Genomic DNA, 15,781 nt, shown 5'->3' on the forward strand with positions numbered 1-15,781 from the left:
GTCCTTTTCTTCATCAAGTGCCTTCGTGCGCATGTCGTTGTAGGTAATACCACGCCAAGGGCTATGGCATGGTCCTACTTCGGCAATGGCCCTCACCATCCTTTGCCATTGAGGAGTTTTAAGGACAAGAAATGCAAGATTACACTCAATGACCGTGTGTGCAATCTCCACATTTGCCTCTTGTTGCTTTGCTCGGACCCAAGAGAGAGAGGTCACATTCGCTCCAATGGTGCCTCCAACAGTGACTTGCCTCTTGTGTTGTCACATGCACTCTGGACTGTGGTACATGGTGACAAGATAGCTCATCATCAATGCGACACTGTACAACAGTAGAACCCTTTAGGATTGGATATTTGTCGAACACCGTGACCCCATTGTAATCCTCAGTCCAGGATATGTCAGGCACAAGCTACGTAGGTCATTCCTCAACCTTAGAGAGTCAGTCAGCCAGTCAAAGTCCTTAACCCACTTGGAGAGAATCGTTCATGCATATAGAAGTCATAGAAGCCTTAGGGTTTGCATCAGGACATGTTTGCATTTTGCATAGCATTCATCCCATATGCATATAGACCATCTAGACCATTGCAGAAGCCTTAGGATATCATCCAGTATTTTATCCTATTTATTTGACATTTTTTTCCATATTTTTCCAGCATTTATTACCATTATTTCACCTATTATCTAGTCATGTAGCTTCATTAAACCAATCGACCACTTTGCCAACCAACCAACCAGCCGACATACCCATATAAATAGCATCGCTTCTTGCATATTCATTCATCATTCAGCCATCAGCCTTCAAGCGTTTCATCCTTCAGCACAAGGAGCATCAACGATTGAGCATCCAGCCCCTCATCATCAAAATGCAGCACCATTCAGCATTCAGCATTCAGCCACTTCAGAGCTCAACGTTTTCAGCATATACACAGTTTTCAGCATTCATTCATTCATTGTTTTTCTACAGCCCTTCTGGTGAAGGTAAAACGCATTCATACAATCATTTTCAGCATACATTCACAGCCTAGAACAGTCCCAATTCGCCCCTTCTCTCAGCCTCAGATTTGCAGCCTTCCTACATTCCATTGGAAGAGTGCATAGGCTTGAGATCGGTCATCATTGGTGCTTCTACAGCCGTGCAGTTCAGCCCAACTCTTGGTCTTTCAGAGATCTTGCATTTGGCTTATCTACAGCCCAAAGTCAGTCCCTCAATCATTCTCTTCAAAGATAATAAAGCAAATACTCCTAGCAATAGGAGGGGGCCCTTCAGTGGGTAATTTGGGACACAATAAGGTGTACAGATCTCTCGCTCTCTCTCATCTCTTAAAGTTTGAAATGCTAAAAGTGGATTGCTAAAGACTCGCGAAACTCAGGATAAAGACGGCGGTGTGAGACTTGTGTGACAAGATCCCTTACTACGGATAAATCCGTTGCATGTTACATCAAATTCAGCTTGTCCACACACACCGCCTCCTAGCGTGAGAGCATCCTTGGATGGTCAAACTTCGCTCTGGCACGACCACCGACTTCAGTAACATGTCTACAGAGGAGAGTACACATCAGCAGGAAGACATCTCCCCTGAAGGAGACCTTACTCTTCCACCTACTACAGATAATATAGCTCTACTCCGAGCTCAGAACCAGCTTCTTATGGAGCGTCTCCAACTCTTGGAGGCAACAACAGCAAAACCCACTCCTCCAGTTACCCCCAACTTCGTCACCCTCTTCTTTGAGATGGAACAACAAAGATGAGAGAATGAAGCCAGACGGCGGGAAGAAAAAGCAGACAGACGGGACTATGAGGAAGCCCAACGCAGAATCCACGAAGATCGACGTCAAGCTGAACTCGCCGCTCAGGAGCACCAATGAGAGCTCAATCGAGAGCGCATGTAACTCGAACACCAAAGGGAAAAGGAGGCCATATATCTGAAGTATCAGCACCTCTCTTCAGTTTTCCCATTCATAGGTGCCACCAGCCAGAATCCCGCGACATCGACTACCGTCATCCGAACTCAACCGAACTATAGTAAGTATGATGGTAAGTGTGATCATTTAGCAGTTAATCACTTTATTCATCAATTTAATGCTCATTTTCCTTTAGCCAAGATCACAAATTCTCAAGATAGAGTCCACGTAGCGGCTACCCACCTTACGGGTGAGGCAGTCACTTGGTAGCAGCATTGGTCTAGTCTTCATAGAGACCCGACCACAGGTGTCACAACATTTCACTGGGATACCTTTGTTCATGACCTTAAGACCAGATTTCTCCCTCCCCAGTATTTGACCAACCTGTCATAGGAGTTCTATGGACTCAGGAAGAACGGATCACCCGTGCTTCAGTTTTCCGAAAAGATTATAACTTTAGCACAACAGTTAGGGTTATCTGAGCAAGCCAAGATGGATCGATTCATTCGTGGATTAGATTCTAACATCCGGTTCACAGTTCCTAACTTTGAACCCAACACATATGACCGGGCTTTGACTCTCGCTCAAAATGAAGAAATGAAGATGAACAGAGGCAAGTCTAAGCAACCGCAATCTAGTACCAAACCCCAGCAGCAACAATCTGCTTCGCAGCCGGGGAAAGGTAATGCATCTTCTAAAGATGCGAAGAAGGACAGCAGTTCTAGCTCTAGTTCAGGGGGTAAGAAGGATAAGGAATCCAAGCCTAAGAAAAGGAAAAGGCTAAAGCAAGCATCAGTGGAGACTATCTTCCTCCAGAGGAGCAAAGGAAGTACCAGTCAGAGAACAGATGTTTTTTCTATCATACCATTGGGCATGGTAAGAAGGATTGCCAGAAATGGCAAACAGAGCAAGCCTCCAAAACCCCTTCTTCCACAGCTGCCACAACATCTCCTGCTCCTGCAGCCTCACCTACTACCACAAACGCAGTTCAGCTTTTACCTTCTATGCATCCTATGCCATTCCTAGTATTTAATGCTAAGCAGGAGGGTGAGAGCGAGACTGTTGGATTATATCATGTCCAAATGGTCTACATGCTTGTATTGGCCATTTTTTAGGCCCTGCATTGGCATATCTTAGCAGATATTATTCAGCGTTTTTCTACCATTTTTAAGGTATTTTTCAGCATTTATATAGCATTTTATGCTATTGTGCTGCTGTCGGCCTACTACAGTTGGCCGACCAGCATATGGGGGAGTATATAAGGGCTGGTCATCTCATTTTTCAGCATTCACTTGAGGTCATTAGCAGCTGCTACTGCTTCTTACCATTGTACAACACCTACGGGCTTCCCTCGTGCTTAGTTTTCAGCAATAAACATCAGTTTCTAGCATTTACAGGTCTTGTACCTGGGCCTACATCTGTGTTTTCTATTTGCTTCACTTTCTTTCATGGTATCAGAGAAAAACGCTGACCTGTGAGCAGAAGAGAGCTGCGTTTTCTGTTTTGGAGCAAAGGCTTCAATAGTTTGCTGCGTTTTCTGCATATTTCAGCGTAGAAGGTCCTACATTTTCTTCCGGGAGTAGAGGCTTCCTCAAGATTGCTGTGTTTTCTTCATCCGACACTTGGGACTTTTGTATTTCTGAATTTTCAGCAAAGATTGCTGATTGAATTGCTGAAGCCCTCTTCTAGGTGCTGAGGACAAGGATCTACATCTTGGAGAAATCTTCCTTCTTTCTCTTCTCTTAGTTTCCCACCCTCCCTCCCTTTCTTCTTGCTGTGCACAGCCTGAGAGGAGGATTTGCTGATTTTTTCATCCCCTTTCTTAAAAGAAGGTTTCTTGTCAGACGACATCACTTCGGGAGATTTCTCTCCAGCTGCTCCTTCTACAGTTTCTTCTCCAGTGCCTGGATCTCCCACCCACCCTCTTCTAGTCTTTCTTGAGGAGGTTTGGATTCTTGGTGGTGATGTTTTCTGGAAACCCTCTCCTTACTTCTACCAACTATCAGATTTGGTCATATTGGACTCAATTATCTTTGGAGGCTTCTTGTGTTTGGGAAGATGTTGCTTCTCCTCAGTTTTTGGATCCTGTTTATCGGGGAGTTTATGATGCTTCTGCCAGGATGGTTATCATCCAATCTCTGTCACCTTCCATACAGATGGAAATTTTATCTCCTTCTTATGATGCCTCTCAGCTGTGGCTTGAACTTCAAAGGCGATATTCGGACTTGGGCATTGCCTCAACACATCAAGAGATTAGGGCCAAAGTGGCCCCCTTGTCAGTTTCAAATTCTCTTTCTGCCTCTCCACAGGACACAATCCTAGTGACCACATCTATGACTTCTTCAGTAGAGATTAAGGTCACATCGGATGAGGTTTGAAAGAAAGTGAAGCAAATATAAAACACAAATGTAGGCCCAGGTACAAGACTTGTAAATGTTGGAAATTGATGTTTATTGCTGAAATCTGATCACGAGGGAAGCCCATAGGTGTTGTACAATGGTGAGAAGCAGTAGCAGCTGCTAATGACCTCAACTGAATGCTGAAAAATGAGATGAACTGGGGGAAAGGGAGCCAGCCCTTATATATTCCCCCAGGATGCTGGTCGGCCAGCTGTAGTAGCAGGCCGACAGCAAGGCAGTAGCATAAAATGCTACAAAAAATGGTAGAAAAATGCTGAATAATCTTTGCTGAGATATGCCAATGCAGGGCCTCATAAATGGCCAATGCAAGCATGAAGAGATGATATAATCCAACACCTCCTCTTCAGCACCAGAGGGGCGGTCCAATACCAACACGCTGAAGTAACACCTCCATAGTAGCTCTCGGAAGTGGTTTGGTGAAGAGATCAGCCACATTGTCCTTGGTAGAACAGTAGGCCAGTCGAACAAGGCCCAACTCGATCCAATCGCGTACAAAATGATAATGCACTTCAATATGCTTGGATCGTCCCCGTATCACAGTATTTTGTGCTAGAGCAATAGCACTCTGAGAATCCGAGAAAATAGTAACCGGGGAAGTGTCAGCACAGCACAAATGCTCCAGAATCTGATGAATCCAAAGTGCCTCAGTAGAGGAGAGAAGGTAGGATTTATACTCAACCTCGGTGGAAGAAGTAGAAATAGTCCTCTGCTTTTGAGACTTCCAAGAAACCAATCCAGAACCAAGCATGAAGCAATATCCAGATGTATAGCATAGGAGATGTCTAGACGGGTGTTGGCAAGGTAAAGCAATGAGCCAACAATCTGTCGGTACTCTGTGGAATCCACCAAGAGTGTATCATCCTCCTTGGATAACTTGGCATTGGGATCCATGGGACGAGAGAGGTGTACAATCTGACAACCCATAAAGTGTGAGCAGCTTCCTCACTTCTACTGAGAAATGAAGATACAATCATCGTTCTGCAAAAACTCCAGCCCAAGAAAATAATGTAGAAGGCCAAGATCAATCATCTCAAATGTCTCTGAAAGCTTGGACTGAACCTGTGTGACCAACCTAGCATCTGAGCTAGAAAGAATGAGGTCATCAACATACAAAACAATGACACAAATATCTCCATCAGAAAGAAGCGCATAGAGATTGCTGTCAACATATGCCCTCTCAAAGCCAAGAGATAACAAGAAGATATCAATCTTCTGATACTAGGCACGGGGTGCCTGTTTGAGACCATAAAGAGCCTTCTGCAAAAGATAAACATGGGTGTCCTATCCCTAAATCACAAAACCAGGAGGCTCCTCAACATTAACTTCCTCCTCTGAATCTCCATTCAAAAAAGCGGATTTGACATCCATCTGGAACACGAGCCATCCGAAGTGTGCAGCCAAAGCCAAAACAATCCTAATGGTGGTATACCCGGCTGTAGGAGCAAATGTCTCATCTGAAGTGTGCATCCATCATGGACTCCATTGGCAATAACCAAGAGAGTCTTCCTGACACCTGTCAATTACTTCAATGACCTCATCATCAAAGTACACACCAAGTCCCTTATGAGAAGCTTTGTATATTGAAAACAGATTTTTGAAAATTCGTGGTACATGCAGAACATCATGTCAGGTGGCAGAGGAACCCAAAGAAACATTACCAACACAGGTGACAGGAAGCGAAGAGTTGTCGCCGATACGAATCGAAGAAGAGATAGTCTAGTAGTCCTCCAAGATATGGGCCCGATTGGTCATGTGGGCAGAAGCACCACTATCACCAACCCATTCCACCGCTTCAGGTGTGACACTAACCTCTTCAGCAGAAGTCATATCTGTGATCACGAGGAATGAATCCTTTGAAAAAGTGGATGAATCTGTGACTGCCATGGTTGCAACTTTGGCAGATCCCTCCTCTGAAACTTTGCCTTTATCTTTGGTGTTGTCCTTGTCAGATGCTTTAGAGCATCCTGGGCTTTATACTTGGCTTTTGCTACTCGAAATCATCACGACGAGCAAAGCAGCGAGCCTCAGCATAGTGGTTAAATACTTTAGGTACGGTGCGGTATGGTATGAGTACGTAAAGTACGCATCAAGATAAGTACTTTAAGTACGTTCATGTTTTTTACTATATATATATGTGCGCGCATGCGCGCGCGCGTGTGAGTGAAATAAGAAATAGCATCCATACAAAAATAAAGGTCCATTCATTCATCTTCCTCAACTGCACACCACAAGTAATCAATCATATAAAGCATATGACGCTGGCCAAAGGTATATGGCAACATTTGACTTCTCTTTATAATAGGGTATCGCCCATGAAGAGGATTTCCTTGGAAGTACAGATGCAGGTTATGAATCCTACAAAGTCGTCGATGATGCGGGAGCATGACTCAGAATCAGGAGGATGAATTTGCTATGGAATTACAAGACTGGGAGAATTGGGACTCGAAGGCGCATTCTGTACTTGTGCGGACCATCACCGAGGAGGTCTCACCGGCAGTGCAAACTCTCACCAGTGCTCATTAGGTATGGTCAAAGTTGGAGGATCTCTTTGCACGAGATTCGTTGATGAGGGCACTTACCTTGCAGGGGCAGCTCTACGGCTTGTTATTTCTTGAAGGCGATTCCATGCAATCTTTTCTCATGAGGGCCAAGGTTATCCATGACCAATTCCTGGCTATGGGTGCTCCTTTGTCCTCTTCTCAGCTAGCTGCTCTTATCCTCACCAAGCTTCCTCCGGACTATGATGTGATTTCTCGATCTTTGCGGTACCAAGTCACATCCACTCAGTTGGATTTTGATGATCTTAGCTCCCTACTTTTAGAGGAGGAGTCCGTTCTCATCTCACATGGTAAATTGAAGGTGTCAGTCAACAGCTCTGACCACGCACTTTCCTCAGTTCAGAAGAAAGGTCGGAGTCGCTGTTTCTCTTACGAAAAAAGAGGCCATCTGTCCAAAGATTGTTTGTCCAAGAAGAAGGACAAGACCAAGGGCAAGGCTTCATCTCAGAGAAAAGGCAAAGACACGACACAGGATAGTGATACAGATTCTAGTACCACTTCTAGGGCTCCCAGGGTGCTTCCGGCTCAAGAGACCCCAGATGAGGCAGGATTGCGTATCTTGTGGTTTCTGCAACATGCGAAGGATCTTGGACTCTTTTACACAAGAGAGGGATCGATGGATGGAGTCTGACTCCACGGTTGGAGTGACTCAGATTGTGGAGGAGATCCAGACACGAGGAGATCTACTTCATGTGACAGTTTTACCCTCGGCTCAGGAGCAGTTTTATGGAGCAGTAAGAGGCAGCCATCTATTGCCTTGTCGTGGACAGAGGCAAAGTACCGGGCTGCTTGTAATGCTGCTTGCGAGGTGGTGAGGTTGCAGAGGTTACTTGGCAGGATTGTGTTTCCACTGGTGGAATCCTTGGTCATCCAGAGGCACTTTGTTCGTGAAAAGATCGTTGCTGATGACATCTTGCTAGAGTTCTGTTCGACGGAGGACAGTGCAGTGGACCTCTTCACGAAGTCGCTATCTCAAGCGTTGCTCCAGCGGCACTCCAACTCCCTAGGGATGGTTTCACAACCAGGAGTTGAGAGGGGGTGTTAGAAGTCATCTCCTGTCTATACCTATACACCAGGGCCTTTGTTGTGGGTGTGCCCGCTTTTCCTCATTTTTTTCTATTTTTCTTGGCTTGGGTGGTTGCCCTGTGTTGGTAGGAGGACACATGGGCTGGTCGACTAACTCTTCAAGTCCACGACCTCTCACACATGCTGGCCGACTGGTGCTTTTTGCTAGTCGTGGAGATACACGCCTTGTCGGCTGCCTTTCTACAGGCCGACTACATGCTTGGGGCCATATAAATGGCCTCATTGCACCATGCCTTTTGTATCGTTGTATTCAAGATTTTCCTTGTGTATATAGTATATAGAGTAGAGTTACACGCCTCTCTCTCTCTCTCTCTCTCTCTCTCTCTCTCTCTCTCTCACAATTGCTGTATTTTTCTGCACTTGCTCTTGTGTTCTCAGATTTTGTCTTCATCTCCACTGCATATTCTGACAGCTTTGTACCTGTCAATAGTACCATCAGACTTTCTTTTGACTTTGTACACCCACTTTGTTCCAATGACATGCTTGCCTTTCGACAATTCCACACGATCCCAAGTATTGTTCTTCATGATAGAAGAGATTTCATCTTACATAGCTTGCACCCAATGCTCATTCTCATGTGCTTCTTCATAAGAAGAAGGCTCTTCTGAGTCAAAGAGACCACCCATGGCTAATGCAGACTCCTCATGATGCATATTCAATGCATGGCTGGAACTAGCCCTTGTTCTACCTGTGAGTGGAGCTGCAAGTTTGCTTTCTTGCAAAGTTTTCAGCAACCATCTTGGCACTAACTTGGCTGTGTCTATGGCTATTTGCTCTTCCTTGACAAGATCTTCCACTTCTTCCATAGAAGAGGGCTGAATGGCTGGCTATTCCACATGTTCTACATGAGGATTTTCTTGTGTAGGGGCTGGTTGATCTGAATCCCCCCTAATTGCAATGGGTAATAGTCCATCAAACATGTCCTGTATGTCTGTATCATTACTGTTATACAAGCTTACATGGGCTGTACTAAATTTTCAGCAAATACCACATCTCTACTGACAAAAATCCTACATGTTGTTGGATTATAAAGACGGTATCCTTTGCTCTCATTGCTATAGCCCACAAAAATGCATTTCATTGCTTTGTCATCTAGCTTTATTCGGAGTTGTTCTGGCACAAGTGCATATGCTAAACACCCAAATGTACACATATAATCTACTGTTGGCTTTCGGCTATACCAAGCCTCAAATGGTGTTATGGTTTTCAAAGCTTTTGTTGGACACCTATTCAACACATGAGTTGCACACATTATAGCTTCCATCCAAAAATTGTGAGACAACTTTTGTGCTTTCACCATGCATCTTGCCATCTCCATGAGAGATCTATTTTTCCTCTCAGCTACACCATTCTACTGCGGTATATAAGGCACAGTACATTGGTGTTTGATGCCCTTTTGAACCATATAATCCTTGAATGCATTCAACATGTATTCTCCAACTCCAGCCACTTCAGAACTCAACGTTTTCAGCATATACACAGTTTTCAGCATTCATTCATTCATCATTTTCCTACATCCCTTCCAGTGAAAGTAAAACACATTCATACAATCATTTTCAGCATACATTCACAGCCTAGAACAGTCCCAATTCTCAACCTCAGATTTGCAGCCTTCCTACATTCCATTGGAAGAGTGCATAGACTTGAGATCGGTCATCATTGGTGCTTCTACAGCCATGTACAGTTCAGCCCGACTCTTGGTCTTTCAGAGATCTTGTGTTTAGTTTATCTACAGTCGACCAAAGTCAATCGCTTAGTCATTCTTTTCAAAGATAATAAAGCAAATACTCCTAGCAATAGAAGGGGGCTCTTCAGTGGGTAATTTGGGACCCAATAAGGTGTATAGATCTATCTCTCTCTCTCATCTCTTAAAGTTTGAAGTGCTAAAAGTGGATTGCTAGACTCGCGAAACTTAGGATAAAAAAGACGGTGTGAGACTTGTGTGACAAGATCCCTTATTACACATAATTCCGTTGCATGTGGAACCTCAAACTCACTTGGTCTCTTTGATGAGGAGTTGGAGTTGGTCAGGGGGAAAAGGATGCAGAGAAGGATGAGAAGAATGTATCCTTTGTCGGCGGAATGACCTTGTCTTGAGCGGCAGCAACGACGGGGGAGACTCTTCCACTATCACTTGCTTTGCCAAGCAAGGAGTACTTCTTCACAATGCCATCAGCAATGTTTTAAGGGATCGTCTTGCAGAATTTGAGGAGGAAAGTGCAACGACCGTAGACTTCACTTACCTCGTCATTAGGTGAGGCAACGACTGTGGTAGACCCGTTGGTCGTACGATTGTGCTCTTCCCTGCTTCCCTCTTCCTCTATCGCTATTTCCATCGCAGATGCGATTCATACCGCTGATCGCCTCCAAGCTTGCAAAGCTCCTCTCAAATTTCTCTACGGTGGAAAAACAAGTGAGAGCAAAGCTACAGTTTAATGGAACGTAGATTGGCAATGCGAATTGCAGCTAACTAGCTCTGAGGCCACCGATGTGGGCACAGGGATGAATCGGGAGGAAACGTGTGAAGGGGCGGAGGAACAATAAGCGGTGTGTTTCGAGGTGATGTGGTGCAAGGCCAAAAGCGTGAGAAACCTTCCTCCCTTCTCCATGAGTGCGGTGGTGTTATATTAGTACCATTATTACATACATTTCGTTGCTTTTGCCGTATGTAAAAAGACAATAAGAAACGAATTGCTGTTGTCGTACGTAAAAAGACATTAAAAAACAATGCAGGAATGAAAGCTCGAAACCAATCTCTTCACCGACACCAACCATGCGCTTTCTTCACAAGGCACTGGTGTTAGACTAACTAACATCAATTTATATCATTTTCTTTCATGATTTGCCAAGATCGTGTTCTCATAACATATATATTGGGTGCCAAATTTCAAATCACATTAATTAATTAGATGTGAGAAAGATTAAAGTGGAAGGACCTTACTTAAAATGGGGGCAAGATTAAAGTGGAGGGACCTTAGTTAAAATTAAAATTAAAATTTTATAGCCCTTTCTCAAATATTCTACCTGCAATTAAAAGAACGACGATATGGTTGATCAGTGCTACTGTAGGGGGAGAAGGAGAAGAGGGAAATAGCGATGGAGGAGAGAGAGAGAGAGAGAGAGTATGCGATCCAGGGGGGAGAAGGAGAGAGTGGATGCGATCCAGGGGGAGAAGGAGAGAGTGGTGGATGCAGGGAGGAGAAGCAGAGAGCATTGGGCTAGTGATGGAGAGAGAGAGAGAGAGAGAGAGAAGACGTGATGCAAGAAGGGGGGAGAGGGATAGACTGTGGAGAAGACTCAATGCAAGGGGGAGAGGGAGAGAGCGGTGGAGAGGACACGATGCAAGGGGGAGAGAGACGAGGAGCCAGCGATGGAGAGAGAGAGAGAGAGAGAGAGAGAGAGAGAGAGAGAGAAAGAGGACCTTAGGCTTACTTAAGGTCTTAATTAATTAACCAGGCCCATTAGGGCCTGGTTAATTAATTAATAGTGAATACCTGAATACGTATAGTGAATATATATGGGTGCCCAATTTTATTTGGGGATTAATTAATTAGTTTGGAAGGGGAAGTGATGGGAAGACCTTAGGCAAAAGGTAAATCGACCTTTTTTTAAAAAAGAAATCGTGAAGATGATGCATGGAGGGAGTGAGAGGCCTTTTGGAGTGTTCGGATGCCTCTAAATCGAGAGAGAGAGAGAAAGGATTTCGCATTTGGACTGTGGCCCAGGAGAGAGCACGATCCGAACAAACGGGGGGGAGAGAGCATTTCGCGTTATTTGAGAGAAAGCACGATCCGAACAAATTGGAGAGAGAGAGAGAGAGATAGAGAGCGATGCGAACGATCCATCTTATTTTTTTGTCCGATTGTAAGGAGACAACGAAAATCCTTTTTTTTCTCGTTGTTTGCAGGTGTTAGGAGACAAGGAAAATGCGTCTCTTTTTTTCGATGCGCTTTGCTCTTGCAGACAACCCCAAGCTTAAAACCTTAGGGCCATAATAATTAATTAGCGACCGTAAGGGTGCTAATTAATTATTGTTCACACTAGCCCGAATATATCAAAGCCCATAAGGACTCCACAAACATCCAATAAACCTGCCCCTGAGAGCATAACATCAATCAATGGCTATATTCAAGCTATAAAACTAGCCCGAATATATCAAAGCCCATAAGGACTCCACAAACATCCAATAAACCTGCCCATGAGAGCATAACATCAATCAATGGCTATAAAACTGCACATAATGCTCTCAAACAGTCACAAATTAATGTCCCATGCCTCTCATAGATATTCAAAACCACCAACAATGTGCCTAGAAAATTCCAGTAAGCATATTTCTCTGTTTTGAGCTCAATCTACATCACTTTATGCCTCCAAAAGCCCTTCGTAACCTTCTAACATGGAAGCAAGCTGCCATGTAGCCTCATCTTGAGGTAAACCCTTCCATTTAACAATGTATTCTCTCATGGTATAGCTACGAAGTATACCCAACACCTTCTCCGATACACTCAATCATTTCCTCTTCATTCATAGGAGGAAGCTCATCATGCACTTGTACCTTCGGCCCCACATGTGCCTTCAGATGAGATACATGGAAGACACCATGTTTCCTAGTGGTAGAAGGAGGTAGCAGTTGATAGGTTACTTCACCAATCCTTCTCAACACTATATAAGGCCCATAAAAGCAATGAGCAAGCTTCGTGCTGGTATTTCCCTTGATTGAGCCATATCTAGACTAAGGAATTGTTGGGGTTTTGAAGGTCTCATGTGTGTATTCACCGTGTACGTGAATCATTGTTTGTATCCTCGCTTATGTGTGTGAGCTGCCCTAAAGAGGTTTTCTGCAAAATTGAACCATTAGCATCAAATTGAAGTCATAGACATCTTCAATTTTGGGGTTCAGCAAATTAACATCAAATTAGCCCCTAAATTACCCATATGAATTGGGGCTTTTGTATAATCCATAATTTGGCTCATAGTTTGAAGTTGTTAAACCCACAAATTGGGTTTTTTTTTTCCAATTTGACCTTTTTAGGCAAAATTGAGAGCTCTAGCCTTGTAGTTTTGAGAGTCATGGACTAATTTCCGTAAGCAGCTCTTCCCATGTGCTACATCGACATTATTTTTCCCAAGGCATTCATGTCATCATTAAAGAGCAAGAGTGTTACACATGTGTAATAGTTGTGCTGCGGGGAGCATCTCTCCAACTTGGGAGATTTATTTATTTTTTCATAAATATTTATGTTTTTATGTGTGAGCGTCATGGGTCCTCTGCTTGGACTGTCTCCTTGTCTCCTAAAAAAGATTTGTAATAAATGTTTGTTCTGTGTGCCTTGTTTTATAAAAAGCTTCATGTTTCCATTATCCCCATTAGGAGCTAGGGGGTGACTAAGCAATAATCTCAACTTCGGTCATCATAAGCTACTTGAGAAAACAACATGGCACAAGAGGTACGCATATGGTTAGGTCCCCTCTCTATAGTAATATGATGGAGTTAGAGATTGGTTGCTTCTTTTACATTTGGGTCTCCCCACCTTCGCTCCTGTAAACAAGATCTTTTCTCCAAGAAATTATGTAAGCTTTCTTGCTCAAATAATAATATTAAAATTACACAATAAAAATTAACACTTCACCAAAGCTTAGCATATAGAAGAAAAATATTCAACAATACCAAGAGCAAACTCATTAGGTGCAATCCCCCCCTCCCCCGGACGTGTGATGCTCTCCTCCCACACACAGTATTTAAATCATATTCATATTTTTAGCCCATAAAGCCATAAATAGCACCTATTCCACTTTTGGGCTTTTGCTTTACATTAAATAACTTTGTCCAAAGTTTTAAGGTTTACACATGATAAACCATGGCCCAACAACATATACAAATGGACTAATGTTGTGCTCACACACACATTAAACTATCTTATGCACACACACACATAAACTCTAGCTACACAATAGGCTACAAAATAATCAATATCATAATTAAAACATGATCTTCATCTTCATACCACCGCTCAATCCACCATCTGTATGACACCTCAATCAGTACCCTCGCATAGTGTGACACCTCAATTGCAAGTACCCTCACACATCTCACCATCTATACTCATAGACATGATCCACCTTAGTTAAACAATAAATTGTAGTCACATCAACTAATCCCAACATTGTCTTAGGAAATAGGGAACTATTAAGGAAACCCTACCCTAACGTGTCATAGGAATTTGCCTATCTGTCGAGCTCGAAAAGGCTCAAGAGCTCCACCATAGCCGCTCGTCCGCCGTCCTCCCGCACGTTGTCACACCGAGAAGGTTACTCTAATCCTACGGGTGATGCAAGCTCTCTCGCGTCATGCGGGATCTCCGCGGAAGAGGATCGCGTTGGTTAGCCTAATCACGAGAGAGAGAGAGAGAGAGAGAGAGAGAGAGAGAGAGAGAGAGAGAGAGAGAGAGAGAGCTAGAGGAAACAAGTGATTAGCACTAATCACTCCCAAACACTAATCCTTAGCACACCACACATGCTAGATTAGAGTTGCAAGAGAGAGGGAGACAGAGAACACTCCACTTCTATTGCACAAATGGGAGAATGAGTTACAAACAAGAGAAATTGGCTTTTATAGTTCCAAGCCTTTTCCCACTAGGACGCCCGGGAGTAAGTGACCCGAGGTGCCCAAAACATAGTTACAAGGATTTTCTCTATGGTTTGGCCAATTGACCAAGATCCTCTTGTCTATCCTTTGAAGCTCAATACTTGGGAGCGTCTTTAGGGCATTTCCCTCATTAAATGACAGGGTTTAGTTTGGCCAACTGACCAAGATCCTCTTATATGTTCTTTGAAGCTCAATACTTGGGAGCATCTTTATGGCGTTTCCCTCATCAAATGATGGGAGTGCTGGCGCCCATTACGTAAGTGTGCGGACATAGTTGTCATAGGAATGTGTTAACCAATATGTGGTTAACATGCTCCCCTTCCTAAAGTCGATTACATCCTCATGATCGGTGAGGGGTTGTCGAGGCATGCGGGGAAGTGTCGCACTTTGTTGGCTCTCTTGTCTCTTTGGAAATGAGAGGGGTGGGGGAGTTAGTGAGATGGAAAGAAGTTAGTGAATTACCATGGAGCACAAGCTTGCGCCCACCAAGGTTCCCCCCATGCAGAGATGTACCTGGATGGCTGTCAATGATGAAGCTTTATGTGGTGTGTACGCATAGGACAGAGCCCAGTGAGGTTTGCAGGTTTTGTGCATAGGCAAGGGCAAAAGGTGTGCCCGTGGTCCTAATCACCTAGAGACTCTTTTTTTTGCCCTTTTTTTAACATGTGTTTATTAGTCAACACCCCTAAATAGGGTTTGTACTGAGTGGCCCATGTGGTTAGAGTTGTGAGCTTACCTTTGAGTTTATCTTTGAGTGGTTGGATAAGCTCAGTCATGTGTAGCACTGCCCCTTGGTTTGGTAACGAAGTCGAGGAGTGGGATGGAGCTTCGTGGTGGATGAGGCTCTATGGGTTGAAAGGGTTGGGTGAATTGAGCTTTGGAGTGCCCATGGGTTGGGTGTGGGCAAGTCCGGAGGATTTTGTCGAGCACGAGGGGACTTGACTGCCTGTTGGTCTCACCAAACCATCTTTGTCGATTGGACATGTACTAGCATGGTGGGTCTGGTTTGGGCAAACTATTGAGGGGTATGCCTTGGGAGCCAAATGATGGAATTGCCATCATGCTTCCCTTGAGATATTTGGGCACCCAACACTACCGACCGAGTGATGAAGGTCTATGGATGGCGAGGCTTCCAGCTTTTTTGTTGAAGAGGCTTTGAGCTATGAGGT

The 15,781-nt window shown here is 44.1% G+C and overlaps 1 protein-coding gene across 3 annotated transcripts in view; it reads right to left on the reverse strand.

The window, feature by feature from the left end:
• LOC147633649 (uncharacterized) overlaps nucleotides 1-10,617 on the reverse strand; it is a 61,528-nt gene extending 50,911 nt beyond the window's left edge. Inside the window, exons 1-2 of one of the 3 annotated variants that reach the window (XM_086806801.1) lie at nucleotides 10,210-10,615; nucleotides 9,964-10,125 (exon numbers count right to left, since the gene is read on the reverse strand). Coding sequence is in view for 2 of the 3 variants with exons in the window: in XM_086806802.1 (XP_086662928.1) it covers nucleotides 10,210-10,302 (93 nt within the window). In the remaining variant the exon portion in view is untranslated. Of the gene's footprint in view, nucleotides 1-9,963; nucleotides 10,126-10,209 lie in introns of all 3 variants that reach the window. The other 2 variants (XM_086806802.1, XM_086806800.1) reach the window with 2 other exon arrangements.
• Nucleotides 10,618-15,781: the final 5,164 nt, after the last annotated feature.

This window comes from Cibotium barometz, chromosome 12 (genome assembly GCF_041138505.1).
Source record: "Cibotium barometz isolate CiBa-2024 chromosome 12, ASM4113850v1, whole genome shotgun sequence".
Lineage (NCBI taxonomy): Eukaryota > Viridiplantae > Streptophyta > Polypodiopsida > Cyatheales > Cibotiaceae > Cibotium > Cibotium barometz.